The sequence below is a fragment of the Capsicum annuum genome, chromosome 10, assembly GCF_002878395.1.
Source record: "Capsicum annuum cultivar UCD-10X-F1 chromosome 10, UCD10Xv1.1, whole genome shotgun sequence".
Taxonomy (NCBI): domain Eukaryota; kingdom Viridiplantae; phylum Streptophyta; class Magnoliopsida; order Solanales; family Solanaceae; genus Capsicum; species Capsicum annuum.
The window spans coordinates 221,363,347-221,377,893 of record NC_061120.1 but is presented as its reverse complement, the minus strand read 5'-3'; the positions used below and the strand labels follow the sequence as shown (position 1 = coordinate 221,377,893).

At 36.7% G+C, this 14,547-nt stretch overlaps 2 protein-coding genes and 1 long non-coding RNA gene across 3 annotated transcripts; 2 read left to right on the top strand and 1 right to left on the bottom strand.

The window, feature by feature from the left end:
• Positions 1-409: 409 nt before the first annotated feature.
• On the top strand, positions 410-1,145 carry LOC107844036. The gene is made up of 3 exons (XR_001666543.2): positions 410-467; positions 556-622; positions 770-1,145. It is a non-coding gene; the product is annotated as an uncharacterized LOC107844036 (long non-coding RNA).
• A 1,399-nt stretch (positions 1,146-2,544) lies between these two features.
• On the top strand, positions 2,545-8,428 carry LOC107844733 (retrovirus-related Pol polyprotein from transposon TNT 1-94). The gene is given in 9 exon segments (XM_047397858.1): positions 2,545-2,887; positions 2,939-3,079; positions 3,170-3,349; positions 3,486-4,354; positions 4,356-6,409; positions 6,495-6,566; positions 6,654-6,753; positions 6,846-8,092; positions 8,176-8,428. Coding segments are annotated over 5 exon segments (2,850 nt in total). The 3' UTR covers positions 5,673-6,409; positions 6,495-6,566; positions 6,654-6,753; positions 6,846-8,092; positions 8,176-8,428.
• Positions 8,429-9,796: 1,368 nt separating this feature from the next.
• On the bottom strand, positions 9,797-10,848 carry LOC107844732 (F-box/kelch-repeat protein At3g23880-like). The gene is made up of 2 exons (XM_016689090.1): positions 10,794-10,848; positions 9,797-10,575 (listed from the first exon to the last, which is right to left on the bottom strand). Exons 1-2 carry the CDS (start codon positions 10,846-10,848, stop codon positions 9,797-9,799), a joined length of 834 nt encoding a protein of 277 aa, XP_016544576.1.
• Positions 10,849-14,547: the final 3,699 nt, after the last annotated feature.

Genomic DNA, 14,547 nt, shown 5'->3' with positions numbered 1-14,547 from the left:
ATGAGTACACAACAATTAGGCATGCAGAAGAGTGATATTTCTGTATAATTAATAACTCATCCTTCATCATTCTCCACTAATATATATTGCTTTGTGCTTGTAGTGTTAGGCATTTTCAGGTGAAAAATGATTCACCTTTTGTGTTATCAACTATGGACTTTTTTCCAATTCTTTGTAGTACTTGTTGCTTTCTCACAAACTTTTGATGTTCTTTCACTCAGCAGGATATCTATGTAGTTGTTTTATCAAATTGTGGCTAGTCAAATTCTTGATCCTGTGTAGTTAGTCTGTCCTATGTAGGATTTGATCAATCGTATTTTCTATTTTTTGTCGTTAAGGTGAAGAACTAAACCAAGAATTCTCTTAACATGAGTACGGTATGCTTATGGATGTTCCTTACTCGAGTCCTTTCTTGCTGCAGCTTGCTGAGGACTTGGGTGCGTTGCCAGTCTGGGTTTTCAACAGCGGTATCTATCTCCTCCACTTTCTGTGGTGCATTATTATTTTATTTTAGTCTGTGTTCTCTTCATGCAATTAATAAGTTTTCTCTACAAGTTGGTTATTTTCAGGAATCAGCCATGAAGAACAAGTTAACACTTCCAATATCTCACCTTTCGTGCAAGTAGGTTTCCTGAACTTTCACTGCATACACATGACATGTACATTACTTGGCCTGTACCACATACATTAAGAAAAACTGTGGATATATGTTGCAGATTAAGCACTCTTCTTAGGTTTTATAAGCATATTTTGTTGTTGTCTGATCCAGGATACCTTAGATGGTATTGAATTTTCAAGGGGTGCTTCTAACTCAACATGGGGTTCGGTTCGAGCTGCAATGGGACATCCAGAGCCCTTTGATTTGAGATATGTCGCTGTTGGAAATGAAGATTGTGCAAAGAAATTCCCACAGTACAAGGGTATGCAAACCTCATTGTATTTGTCACAGATCACATAATTTGTTCTATGTTCTATAGTTGCACGGGGTTCATAGACTCCAATGAATTTTGAGGATCGAGTCAAGACCTGAAATCTTTGTAAATATTCAGGAAACTACCTCAAGTTGTAGTGTCCAGCCCATGTTCATAAGCAGAAAAATCTGGTCAAGATTTTCTGCATTCCTAACTCTTACTTTGTCAATTGGCCTTTGGCCTTTCAAGAAAGTTTATTCATTTGTTGGGTTTTGATGTCATGAATGACATCAATAGAGGGTATTTCTTGCCTATAAATAGAGGCAATTTCAGCTCACTTAATCACACCAACAAAGAGAGAAACAAAAGAAGAGTGGGGCATCACAGAGAGTTTAGTCTGTGAGGAAAAATAGAGAATGTGAACGATATTGTAGTGAGGTGGAAAAATTAAAAGAGAGATTTCTCTTGAGTGTGCAATAGTCACTTTGAGTACTGTACTTGTAATTAAGGTGTGAAATTCCTTATTACAGAGATATCAGTAGCTCCTCTTGGCTCGTGGTTTTTCCCTCATTGGGTTTCCACGTAAAAATTTTGGTGTCACTATCGCTCTTATTGTTCTTGTTGTTTTCTTGTATTACTGTTGCCATAATTTTTGTTCTTTATTACCGCAAATTATTAACGTGGAGGGATTTATTCCCAACACCTGGTATCAAAGCGCAGGTTCTGCTTTTTCACAAAAATAATATTTGCGGTTGGTGGTACTATACTCGGTAAAAATAAAATGTCCGGAGTAAAGTACGAGGTAGCAAAATTCAACGGTGATAGCGGTTTCTCAACATGGCAGAGGAGGATGAGGGATCTGCTTATCCAACAAGGATTACACAAGGCACTAAGTGGCAAGTCCAAAAAGCCCGAATCCATGAAACTGGAGGATTGGGAAGAAATGGATGAAAAGGCTGCTAGTGCAATCAGGTTGCATTTAACAGATGATTTGGTCAATAACATCAGCGACGAAGATAGTGCATGTGATATTTGGACAAAGTTAGAAAATCTCTACATGTCCAAAACGCTGACAAATAAATTGTACCTAAAGAAGCAGTTGTACGCCCTACATATGGGTGAAGGTACAAATTTCTTGTCACATTTAAATGTGCTTAATGGACTGATCACGCAGTTGGCTAACCTCGGTGTAAAGATCGAGGAGGAAGATAAAGTCATCATACGATTGAACTCGTTGCCATCTTCTTATGATACTTTGGCAACAACCATTTTACATGGCAAGGACTTTATTGAGCTGAAAGATGTCACATCAGCTCTTCTACTCCATGAGAAGATGAGAAATAAGCCTGAAAATCATGGGCAGACTCTCATCACAGAAAGTAGAGGCAGAAGTAATCAAAGGAGTTCAGATAGTTATGGTAGAACCGAAGGTCGTGGAAAGTCCAAGTTCCGATCCAAATCAAAAGTCAGAAAGTGCTACAACTGCAATCAACCAGGTCACTTCAAAAAAGATTGTCCAAATCTGAAAAAGGACAAAGGTGAAAGTAGTGGCCAGAAGAATGACGACAACACTACTGCCACAGTGCAAAATAATGATGATGATGTTCTCTTCATAAATGAGGAAGAGGAGTGCATGCACTTGGCAGAGACAAAGACGGAATTGGTGGTTGACACAGCAGCATCTTACCATGCTACACCGGTAAGGGATCTTTTCTGCAAGTATAAAGCAGGTGATTTTGTCACTGTGAAAATGGGTAACTCAAGTTATTCAAAGATTGTGGGGATCAGAGACATTAGTATCAAGACTAATGTTAGATGCACATTGGTTCTAAAAGATGTGCGTCATGTACCCAATTTGCGGTTGAACTTGATCTCCAAAATTGCTTTGGATCGAGATGGATACGAGAACTATTTTGCAAATCAAAAATGGAAACTCACCAAGGGAGCATTGCTGATCGCAAAAGGAGTTGCTTGTGGCATGTTGTGTAGGACAAATGCAGAAATTTGCTGAGGTGAATTGAATGCAGTTCGAGAAGAGATCTCTGCAGATTTGTGGCACAAAAGAAGGGGTCATATGAGCGAGAAAGGATTAGAAATCCTCGCTAAGAAATCACTCATCTCTTTTTCAAAAGGTACGACGGCAAAATCATGTGACCACTGCTTATTCGGTAAGCAGCATAGAGTTTCATTTCAGACATAGTCTGAAAGAAAATTGAATATACTTGACCTGGTATATTCTGATGTTTGTGGTCCAATAGAGATAGAATCGATGGGCAGTAACAAATATTTTGTTACTTTTATTGATGATGCTTCACGAAAATTGTGGGTTTATATCTTGAAAACCAAAGATCAGGTATTTCAAGTATTCCAAAAGTATCATGCTCTGGTGGAAAGGGAGATGGGTCGAAAGCTAAAGCGTCTCCGCACTGACAATGGAGGTGAGTACACTTCAAGGGAATTTAAAGAGTATTGTTCAAGTCACGGGATCAGACATGAGAAGACAGTTCCTGGAACCCCACAACACAATGGTGTAGCTGAGCGAATGAATCGCACCATTGTTGAGAAAGTGAGAAGCATGCTCAAAATGGCTAAACTGCCTAAGTCATTTCGGGGGTGAAGCAATTCAGGCGGCCTGCTACCTGATCAATCGTAGTCCATTAGTTCCATTGGAGTTTGACATCCCAGAGAGAGTTTGGACCAACAAAGAGGTGTCCTACTCTCATCTGAAGGTGTTCGATTGCAGAGCTTTTGCACATGTACCGAAAGAGCATAGAACAAAACTAGATGATAAATCAGTTCCTTGCGTATTCATCGAATATGGAGATAAAGAATTTGAGTACAGATTGTGGGATCCTGTAAAGAAGAAGGTCATCAGAAGCAGAGATGTAGTCTTTCGAGAAAGTGAAGTCAAAATTGCTGATGACGTATTAGAGAAGGTCAATGGTGTAGTCCCTAATGTTATTACCATTCCTTCCACCTCTGTTCATCCTAGAAGTGCAGAAAGTACAGCTGATGAGGTTGCCGAGCAGGGGGAGCAACCTAATGATTATGCCGATCAGGGGGAGCAACCTGATGCTGAGCAGGTGGAGCACCCTACTCAAGAAGAACAACAATCTCAACCTTTGAGGAGGTCCGAGAGGCAAAGGGTAGAGTCATCCAAGTACCCTTCCTTAGAATATGTCCTTATCAATGATGAGGGGGAGCCAGAAAGTCTAAAGGAGGTGTTGGTCCATCCAAAAAAGAATCAGTGGATGGAAGCAATACAAGAAGAGATGGAATCTTTGCAGCAAAATGGCACGTACAAGCTGGTTGAACTTCCAAAGGGTAAAAGACCACTTAAGTGCAAGTGGGTCTTTAAACTCAAGAAAGATAGAAATGGCAAGCTGGTCAGATATAAAGCTCGATTGGTGGTAAAAGTCTTCGAACAGAAAAAAGGTATTGATTTTTGATGAAATCTTCTCACCCGTTGTCAAAATGACTTCTATTCGAACCATTTTGAGCTTAGCAGCTAGCCTAGATCTTGAAGTGGAGCAGTTGGATGTAAAAACTGCATTTCTTCATGGAGATTTGGAAGAACAAAACTATATGGACCAGCCAAAAGGATTTGAAGTAGATGAAAAGAAACACATGGTCTGTAAAATGAATAAAAGCCTTTATGGATTGAAGCAGGAACCAAGGCAGTGGTACAAGAAGTTTGACTCATTCATGCAAAGTCAAACCTATAAAAGGACTTATTCTGATCCATGTGTATACTTCAAAAGATTTTCGAACAACAACTTTATTATTTTGTTGTTGTATGTGGATTACATGTTGATTGTAGGACAAGACAAGGAGCTGATTGCCAAGTTGAAGAGAGATTTGTCCAAGTCATTTGACATGAAGGACTTGGGCCCAGCACAACAAATTCTGAAGATGAAGATTGTTTGAGAACGAACAAGCAGAAAGTTGTGGCTATCTCAGGAGAAGTACATGGAAAATGTACTCGAATGATTCAACATGAAGAGTGCTAAAGTTGTTAGCACACCTCTTGCTGGTCATCTAAAGTTAAGAAAGAAAACGTGTCCTACAACAAAGGAAGAGAAAGGAAATATGGCTAATGTTCCTTATTATTCAGCAGGAGGGAGTTTGATGTATACTATGGTGTGTACGAGACCGGATATTGCTCATGCAGTTGGTGTTGTTAGCAAGTTTCTTGAAAATCCAGGAAAGGAGCACTGGGAAGCAGTTAAATGGATATTGAGGTACCTAAGAGGAACCTCAGGAGACTGTTTGTGTTTTGGTGGAGCTGGTACAATCTTGAAGGGCTATACAGATGCTGATATGGCAGGTGATCTTGATAACAAAAAATCTTCTACTGGATTTTTGTTTACATTTTCAGGAGGAGCTATATCATGGCAGTCGAAGTTGCAGAAGTGTGTCGCAGTCTCTAAAACTGAAGCAGAGTATATTACAGCTACTGAAGCTGGCAAGGAGATGGTATGGCTGAAACGATTTCTTCAAGAACTTGAATTGCAGCAAATGGAGCACGTTCTCTATTGTGACAGCCAAAGTGCAATAGATTTGAGCATGAACTCCATGTACCATGCAAGAACAAAACACATTGATGTGAGGTACCATTGGATTCGTGAACAAGTGGAGAACGAATCATTCTATGTCAAGAAGATTCAGACCAGTGACAATCCTGTGGATATGCTGATAAAGGTGGTTCCAAAAGACAAGTTCGAATTGTGCAAAGAACTTGTCGGAATGAGCTCTTTCTGAGAAGAACGAGGATACCTCCTTCAGATGCATAGGACTGGAGGGGGAGATTTGTAGTGTCCAGACCATGTTCATAAGCAGAAAAATCTGGTCAAGATTTTGTGCATACCTAACTATTACTTTGTCAATTGGCCTTTGGCAAATTGGCCTTTGGCAATTTGGCCTTTGGCCTTTCAAGAAAGTGTATTCATATGTTGGGATTTGATGTCATGAATGACATCAATAGAGGGTATTTCTTGCCTATAAATAGAGGCAATTTCAGCTCACTTAATCACACCAACAAAGAGAGAAACAAAAGAAAGTGAGGCATCACAGAGAGTTTAGTCCGTGAGGAAAAATAAAGAGTGTGAGCGATATTGTAGTGAGGTGGAAAAATCAAAAGAGAGATTTCTTTTGAGTGTGCAGTAGTCACTTTGAGTATTGTACTTGTGATTACGGTGTGAAATTTCTTATTACAGAGATATCAGTAGCTCCTCTTGGCCCGTGGTTTTTCCCTCATTGGGTTTCCACGTAAAAATCTTGGTGTCACTATCGCTCTTATTGGTCTTGTTATTTTCTTGTATTAATGTTGCCATAATTTTTGTTCTTTATTACCGCAATATTATTAACGTGGCGGGATTTATTCCCAACACAAGTTGCATTCAGAAATCAAAAAAGCCTACCCAGATATTAAGATAATCTTCAACTGTGATGGTTCTTCCAAACTACTGGATCACCCGGCTGATTTATATGATTTTCATGTAAGATTTTGGTGTTGTTAAAAGTCTAACTTACAGAATGCATATGTAAATTTGAGCTTTAACTTTATGATGTCTCTATGTTTAGCTTTGTGCAAGTGCAAATGATGTGTTTTCTAATGCCAGCCGTTTCAATGGTGCGTCGTGCAGTGGACCAAATGTACGTTAAATGTTCCCTTTGATGATTTATCTAATGCATTTTTTTTTAAATGGTGCTCGTGTATACTGTTTATCTTTATTTACACAGGCTTTTATTAGTGAGTATGCTACTAAAGATGATGCTGGAAACGGTAATCTGTTAGCAGCACTTGCTGAAGCTGGATTCCTTATCGGAGTAGAAAAAACAGGTACTCGTAAGAGGGTTGGGGTAGGACGTTAAAGCGCTCCCTATAGTATATGTTGTTTGTTCAACGATAACCTGTTATTTATCCTTGTGCAGTGATGTAATCGAAATGGCAAGTTATGCACCCCTATTTGTTAACAACAACAACCGGAGGTATGTTTGGTATTTTTTCTTCTTCTACTCTCGTTCTCTTTTTCTTCAAAACTGAATCATCTCTGCGAAATGAGTCTCGTTTGTTTAGGTGGACACCAGACACTATTGTTTTCACTACTTCACAGGTGTATGGAACCCCTAGTTACTGGATGCAGCACTTCTTCAAAGAGTCAAATGGTGCAACTCTTCTAGACTCAACACTCCAAGATAATAATCTTTCGAATTCACTAATAGCATCTGCCATCAAATGGTGAAATGAGACTGATGGCAATGACTACATAAGAATAAAGGTGGAGATTTTCTTGACGTTTATCATTAGCGCCTTTCATGACTTACATTTTCTTGATTCATACTTCATTTAGAACTCTATGAACAAACTAGATGAACCAACCAACTAGATTGCTCTTTGTTTTATACGTTATAGTGCTCGGTTATTGCTGCTGTTCCTTTTGCAGATACACAACTTAGCCTCCATCTGTCAAAGATCCCGGACCTCACTTGTGGGATTACAGTGAGTGATGTTGTTGTTATCGTTGACTCATTTTGTAGGTTGTGAACTTTGGGAACAACACAGTCACACTTAATATCTCTATCAGTGGATTGGAGAACTCACTGTTGCAGTCATCTGGGGTGAAAGAATGTAAGAGAGATTGTATGGAAAGTTTTCTCTATTTCCCTTGTGTTCAATGTACATAATCCTACCACTATTTATACATGTATATGCTGAAAAAAGAAATGTAATAACAGAATAAATGAATTGGAAAAGTAGCAGCAAGTCCACATGGGTTGGTGCAGATTTTCCAGCTTGCACGTGTGCAGATTTTCTAGTATTACAGCTTGTATGTGCAGTAGCAGCAAGTCCACATGTGTTGGTGCAGATTTTCTAGTATTACAGCTTGTATGTGCAGATTTTTCAGCTAGAGCATGTGCAGATTTTTCCACTTTTACAGCTTGTATTGACAATTGTATATTGCATCTTCAGTGTGAGATCTAGATCTTTTGAGCTGCAGATGTTGTGAGCTGAAGGATTCCTTTCTTCTCCCTCTTATCTTCAGTTATTACCTTATCTCCAACATGGGGCAACAAAAACTATATTAACATCTAGCAACGAGATGGATGACTCATCGACAAAAACTATATTAACATCTAGCAATGTGATAGATGAGAATTCTTTCACAGATCCTAAAAAGGTTCACAGACAACCTTTTATCTGATTATTTCCTTTGATTTGGTGAATGTTTTCATTGAAATCTTGTTATGTTACTTTATGCAGATTGCACCAGTTAAGACAATGCTCGATAAAGTTGGCAAAAACATGGATGTTGTACTCTTACCATATTCTATCACTTTAATTGATTTGTTTACCATGTTCTATCCCTTCAATTGATTTGTTAAGAATATCCATCAGCACTAGTACCGTAACAATTGCTCCAGACATTGAATCTTCATTCTAAAAATCTATTATCGACGAAAATGCCTGTAATGAATGAATAGTATCACTTTTATTTTGTTTTCATGGTTCTTTAGTCTTGGTGTTCTTCATTTTAGTCCCATTTTCTGTTGCCTTTTTTGGTTTTCTTGTTTATGCTTCTCGTTTTAGTTTGATTCAATGAACCAAAAATCTTGTAAACCAAATCAAATTAGCTCAAAGCGGATTGAACTGATTGAATGTGCACTCTAATTCAATGTCAATCACTACTGATGAGGTTGTATTAAAGACGGTGACAACCACAACCTTCTAATCCTCGATCCAAACGAGTTAAAGTTTTATTTATTTATTAATTGTGATATAGTTAGTGACACTGATTGACAAAGATGTCTCCCATAGGATTGGGCAAGATGGTTGAAGTGGAGGCTCGCTTTTGGAGTGTTGTCCGACAAGAAGGTGTCGGTCAAGCTTAAAGGCAAATTCTTGGAGAAGGTGGGAGTGGCTTCGGTGGAGGACAAGATGCGGGAAGTTAGGTTGAGATGGTTCAGGCATGTGATGAGGAGGGGCACGAATGTCCTAGTTCGTAGGTGTGAGAGGCTAGCTTTGGACGGTTTCAAGCGGGGTAGGAGTAGGACGAAGAAATACAAGAGAGAGGTGATTAGACGAGACATGGAGCAGTTATAACTTACCAAAGACATGCCCCTAGATAGGAAGGTATGGAGGACGCGAATTAGGTTAGAAGGCTAGTGCATGTGGGGGAGTCGTAGCTAGTAGTTAGGGGAGCTTTGGTTTAGCCGGGCCGGTAGTCTTAGGGCTATGTTCAAAGGTTAGAGCGGATAGTAGGAGGGTATGAGGGTGGTGGGTTTCTTGGTTCGTCGGTGTAGGGAATTACTTTGTGAGTGTCTTATTTCTGCTATTTCTTGTTTCATGTGTTATTACGACTTTGATTATTATTCTTTGTCTTGAGCCGGGGCTCTACCGGAAACAGCCTCTCTGCTTCTCCGAAGGTAGTGGTATGGACTGCGTACATTTCACCCTCCCCAGACCCCACTACGTGGGGGAATACACTGGGTTTGTTGTTGTTGTTATAGTATCACTAATTGTAGGCTATGGTTACTCCTTACTTTGCTGTTATTAGAACACTGATTGTGGGGTTAAGATTTTTTGGCACAAACAAATTTAGTCTCTCTGATTTTAGTGCTATTAGATGACTCTTTGGACTTAGTAGTTACTGTTATTGAATTCTACATATGTGTTGAGTTGCATTTATATGTAGAGTTCAAGTATCAAATAAGTATGATGATATGATATAAAGAGAAAGAGAATGCAAAAAAAAGAAGAAGAAGAAGAAGAAGAATGATACTATATAGTATTAAAAATAAAAACTTGTGTTAAGAGTGGATGTCAACTAAATGAGTCCTATTTTTGTAGCAATGAAGTGTTGGGCAATCCCAGTTTATGGCAACTAAGGGAGATCGATGAGGCTTTGCACATAGCATTCCGGACGCTTGAAGAGGTTATGATGATTATCCCATCTGTATCGATCAATATTGTTGCATTTCCGCCACTCTGCATCAGCAGAACGGAAGCACCTTTTGAAGTTACCCTCACTTGGATTGTAAGTCATCAGCTTATACCCATGAATGAGTAGAATCTCACCATTCTCAAACAACCATATGGGTGGTACACACTGTCGCCCCCTAACTAACATATGTGGAATGGACGCAAACTTATACCACGATTCTTTCATACCATATTCCTTCATCATCCAGACTTGCACTCGATTGAAAGAAGAGTAGAAACAAACACAAAGACAATCCTTTAGTACCCCTATTCTTGTATCGATTGGTTCATGACTAAGCTGATGTTCAGGTTGAGGGAAATCCAACTCTTGGTATGCCTCTGTTGATAGGTTTATCGATAAAATACTACTAGGAAGATTACTCCTTTTCCTATTGTGCTTAGGGAAGGCCTCCCAGTGAAGAGCTCCATTCACCAGATAACAGTATTTACCAACTAATTTGGGACTCTCACTTAACCTCTTCCAACACTTCCTCCTTACACTATAAATGTTTATACTGCACAAAAATCTTGGATCAATTATTTCTACCACTTTGTAATCATCAGTTAATTCATCATACCCGAATCCATACACAGTTTTGGAACATTCATTATAAGCACCCGACCTTCCAATGTACCGGACTTTCTTTGTTGATGGATTCCACAACCTTGGCTTTGTAGGTTCTGTGGAGCAGCAAATCCATCCATTACAACAACCCCAGTTGTTAAAATTACGATCAAGGGGGATTGGAGTTATTTAATCGTCCAAAGAACATATATAGGGTAGAGGGAGAACAGTATAAAGTAGTCTACAATTGGATAGGAGACTAGTTGAGACATTGAGATGTGATTTCGCAAATTGAGCACTAAAGATTTCAGAAAACCACAACTTGGATACACACTTGAATCGCAATAGAGCGCTTCTTCTTTCACCTCGCTGCAAAATTGTTGTTCCATGACTAACTTTAATTCTCTTGTCACCATTCAATACCTAGTGTGGCTACTGGCTACCTTATTACTATTATTATTATTATTATTTATAGATACGAAAAAGACTCCCTAGTCAATTAGGAAAAGGAAAAGAAATCCTACATACTAATCCAATCAGAACAAGGAAATCCAACTTTAATTTGACTAAATTCGTTACTTTTTCTTAAAAAAATTAATTAATACAAACTCAATGATGAAATATTATACTACTACTAATTTTTGCATTTACTGTTTATGAGAAAACAAAAAAAAAAAATTAAATAACCACTCATGGTACTACTGATACCAATCGTTAATTATTTCATGTGTGATGTGATTGGAAAGTGGTAATACTGATACAGTCAGACTACTTCTCTATAATTTGATGATCATATTCAGAAAAGAAAAATCGAAAGTTACTTTAATGAGATTTTTCTTTAAGGTAAGTAATAGTATTGTTCGAAAGAAGTTCAAAAATTACTTTAGTCGTATACTGAGTGACAATTTGAAGAATTAAATCTAAATAAAATACAATTAAAAGTAAGTCAAATTCATAACATAATAATAACAATAAGAATAATGATATTAACATACTCTAACAAGTCTAAAATATATACTCAACTAGTACTAGATTTCCATCCATCCTTTTCTTTGTTCTATATATGGACATCACATACACCTCGTTATAAATTCAATTGTCTCGCTGAAGTTTGCTCCACCATATCACACTTAAGGATCTTTAGGCATTTGGCTTACATAATTGATTTTAGATATATTTAGTTACATATATATATATATATATAAAGGGAACCATAAAACTTCAAGTTGGGGGGTCTATCAGAACCTATAAATAATCAAATGCATATCGTCTGCAAAAAGTGTTTCTACATTTATACTATAAGAATTCAACTCAAATTATACATGTATGTATGTCTTTGGGAGCACCTATAGGAAATACACATACATATTCATATACTAATAAAGTACGAAGGCCTTTTTTCAGTCCTAGAAGAAAAATCATAATAGAACACATAACTTAGAGGAACGTACTCATAACTTGTATTCAGACTCTTTATATATATTAAAAATTTCTCTAATATCTACAAGTATTTGACTATGAACTTAACAATTTTAGTCTTTTAACTATCCAAAAACTTATCAAGTTTAATCTTTATATATTCTTGTATATTTTTATACAAACAACCGGCGTTTATATTAACGGAAATTCACACCTCCGTTAGATTTTCTCCATCACTATTTCTACATTGTTTCTCTCTCTTCAACACCTTTTCCGCGAATTTCTTTTGTCAAAAAATAGCTTAAAACTAAAAAAGACAACAGTTTAGACACCGTAATCAGTCTATCGAATTAACTCGATTTGGTGAAGTATGCTATCCACTTTCAAACTGAGGAGGTGAATAATACTATTGTTAATTGATTGATCATGTGTTTTAATTTTTTCTGTCATTTCCTTGTTATTACATTATCTCAGCATTATGAATATTTTTTAATATAAACACTAGTTCTAAGGATGGCAATGGGGTGGTGCGATGCGGGTGTGATGCGAGTTTTTTCTAAATCCGCGAGTCTAAAAATCGCACCGCATCACCTTTAAACTCGTATAAATTCGCCTTGCACTCATACCCATGAATACCCACACCGCACCGCTCCACATTTTTATTTTATAAAATTTATAACTTCATTGGAAACCACAATATTTTGAAGTCCTTGATATAGATAAATTAAATAAGTTATGCACTGCAAAGTGATTTAGTAAGCAAAACCTTTAAACTTTTATTTGACATTTTGAGTTATAAAATTATTTTACTGATTTGAAAAGAAAAAGTTATGAAATTTATTATTTATAGTGTTAGGTACGTCGTTTTAAGTATAATAAAATTTGAAGTAAATAATATATATAATTTTAGGTAGATTCATGAGAATAATAATAATTTTGATTTTTTTTTTTAATTTAAACCCGTATATACCCGCAATCAACTCCGCCCCCACTACATAAAAAAGAAAAAACTTACTTCAACCCACCTCACACTCGCACCTCACCCACATAGCCTAAAATATGCACTGCATAATCTAAAATACGCACTGCACCGCACCCACACCACCCCATAAATTTCGGTTGTTTGTATAAAAATATACAAGAATATATAAAGACTAAACTTGATAAATTTTTGGATAGTTAAAGGACCAAAACTGTTACGTTTATAGTTAAGGAACCATTTTAGACTAACTTATATAGTTAAGGGATCATTTCTGCCCTTTTCTCCCTATATAGATATGTAATCTAATATTTTTTATTCAGAGTACTTACTCCCTCCATATCCATTCAAGAAATTACCAAACCTTCATCAATTCAAGAATCCCTCCATATCCATTCAAGAAATTACCAAACCTTCATCAATTCAAGAAATCAGGGGTGGCTAAAGGGTAAGGCTAGTAAAGTATTCGCTTTAGACCCCTAAAATTTTGAGACCTAAAAAATTTTAATAATAAACTCTATGATTTCAACTTCACTTGACTAATAATGAAGATTGTGAAATACATTTTTAAAAATTATCTAAAAATAATTTTTTAAAAAAAAAAAGGAAAAAGTTCTCATTTTTAAAAGAAATATTTTAGCTTTAAACTAAACAACTCAAATTTTATCTTAATAAATAAGGTTTTAACAACAATATCCAAAGTTATGCATTTCAAACAAATGACTAACATCTTATTTACTAAAACTAATATTACTATTTACTAAAACTAATATTACTTTTATTAATAAGCATATTAATATATTACTCCCTCCGTCTCATTTTATTTGTCACCATTTGACCGGGCACGGAATTTAAGAAATAAGGGAAGACTTGGTAAAGTTTACCAAATTATTCTTTATCAAAAAATGTGTCAATATTTTTTTTTTAATTAAGTGGGACCAATAAGGGTAAAAGGATAATTGTGCCTTTAAAAAGTTGCCAAATAAGAAAAGACGATACTTATTTTGGGACGGATTAAAAAGGAAATGATGACACATAATTTGGGACGAAGGGAGTAATACGTGAAGTTAAAGGCTATATATCTTTTAAAAATAGAACACCAAATAATATTTTTGTATGTATGTTGAAAAATTACCATTCACAATTAAAAAAATGGCAGATAGGCTATCTCCTATCAGAGGCGTGTTCTTTCATTCTTAGTAGTGAAAACAAGCGTACAATTTCTGTTCTTTCAAGAAAGTACAGATTTTTCTTTTTTCTAGAACTGAACTCTCATGAATATATTCTTCAATGGGCCACCAAGAAATGCATTCTAGAGGGATCTATATAATTCGATAGGAGACTAGTTGAGACATTATAATGTGCTTTCGCAAATTGAGAACTAGAGATTTCAGAAAACCACAACTTGGATACATGACGGAACAAATAGTCTATATAATTCGATAGGAGACTAGTTGAGACATTATAATGTGCTTTCGCAAATTGAGAACTAGAGATTTCAGAAAACCACAACTTGGATACACACTTGAATCGCGAGATTTTACCGGCAACCTCAAAAGTATGATATCTTGTGGAACATATTCTCGCTGCTTCTTGCACCACCTTGTCGTTCCATGAGTAATTGTAAAATTTTGTTGTGCTAGTGTGGGTATGTTAGCAATTATTCTCGCTGCTTCTTGCACCACCACGC

Bases quoted from the DNA above. Each gene is read 5' to 3' on its own strand.
- LOC107844732 (XM_016689090.1), bottom strand. From the start codon at position 10,848: ATGGAACAACAATTTTGCAGCGAGGTGAAAGAAGAAGCGCTCTATTGC. The intron at 10,576-10,793 runs GTGTGTATCCAA...GCTGCTCCACAG, and splicing joins AGCGCTCTATTGCGATTCAA to AACCTACAAAGCCAAGGTTG.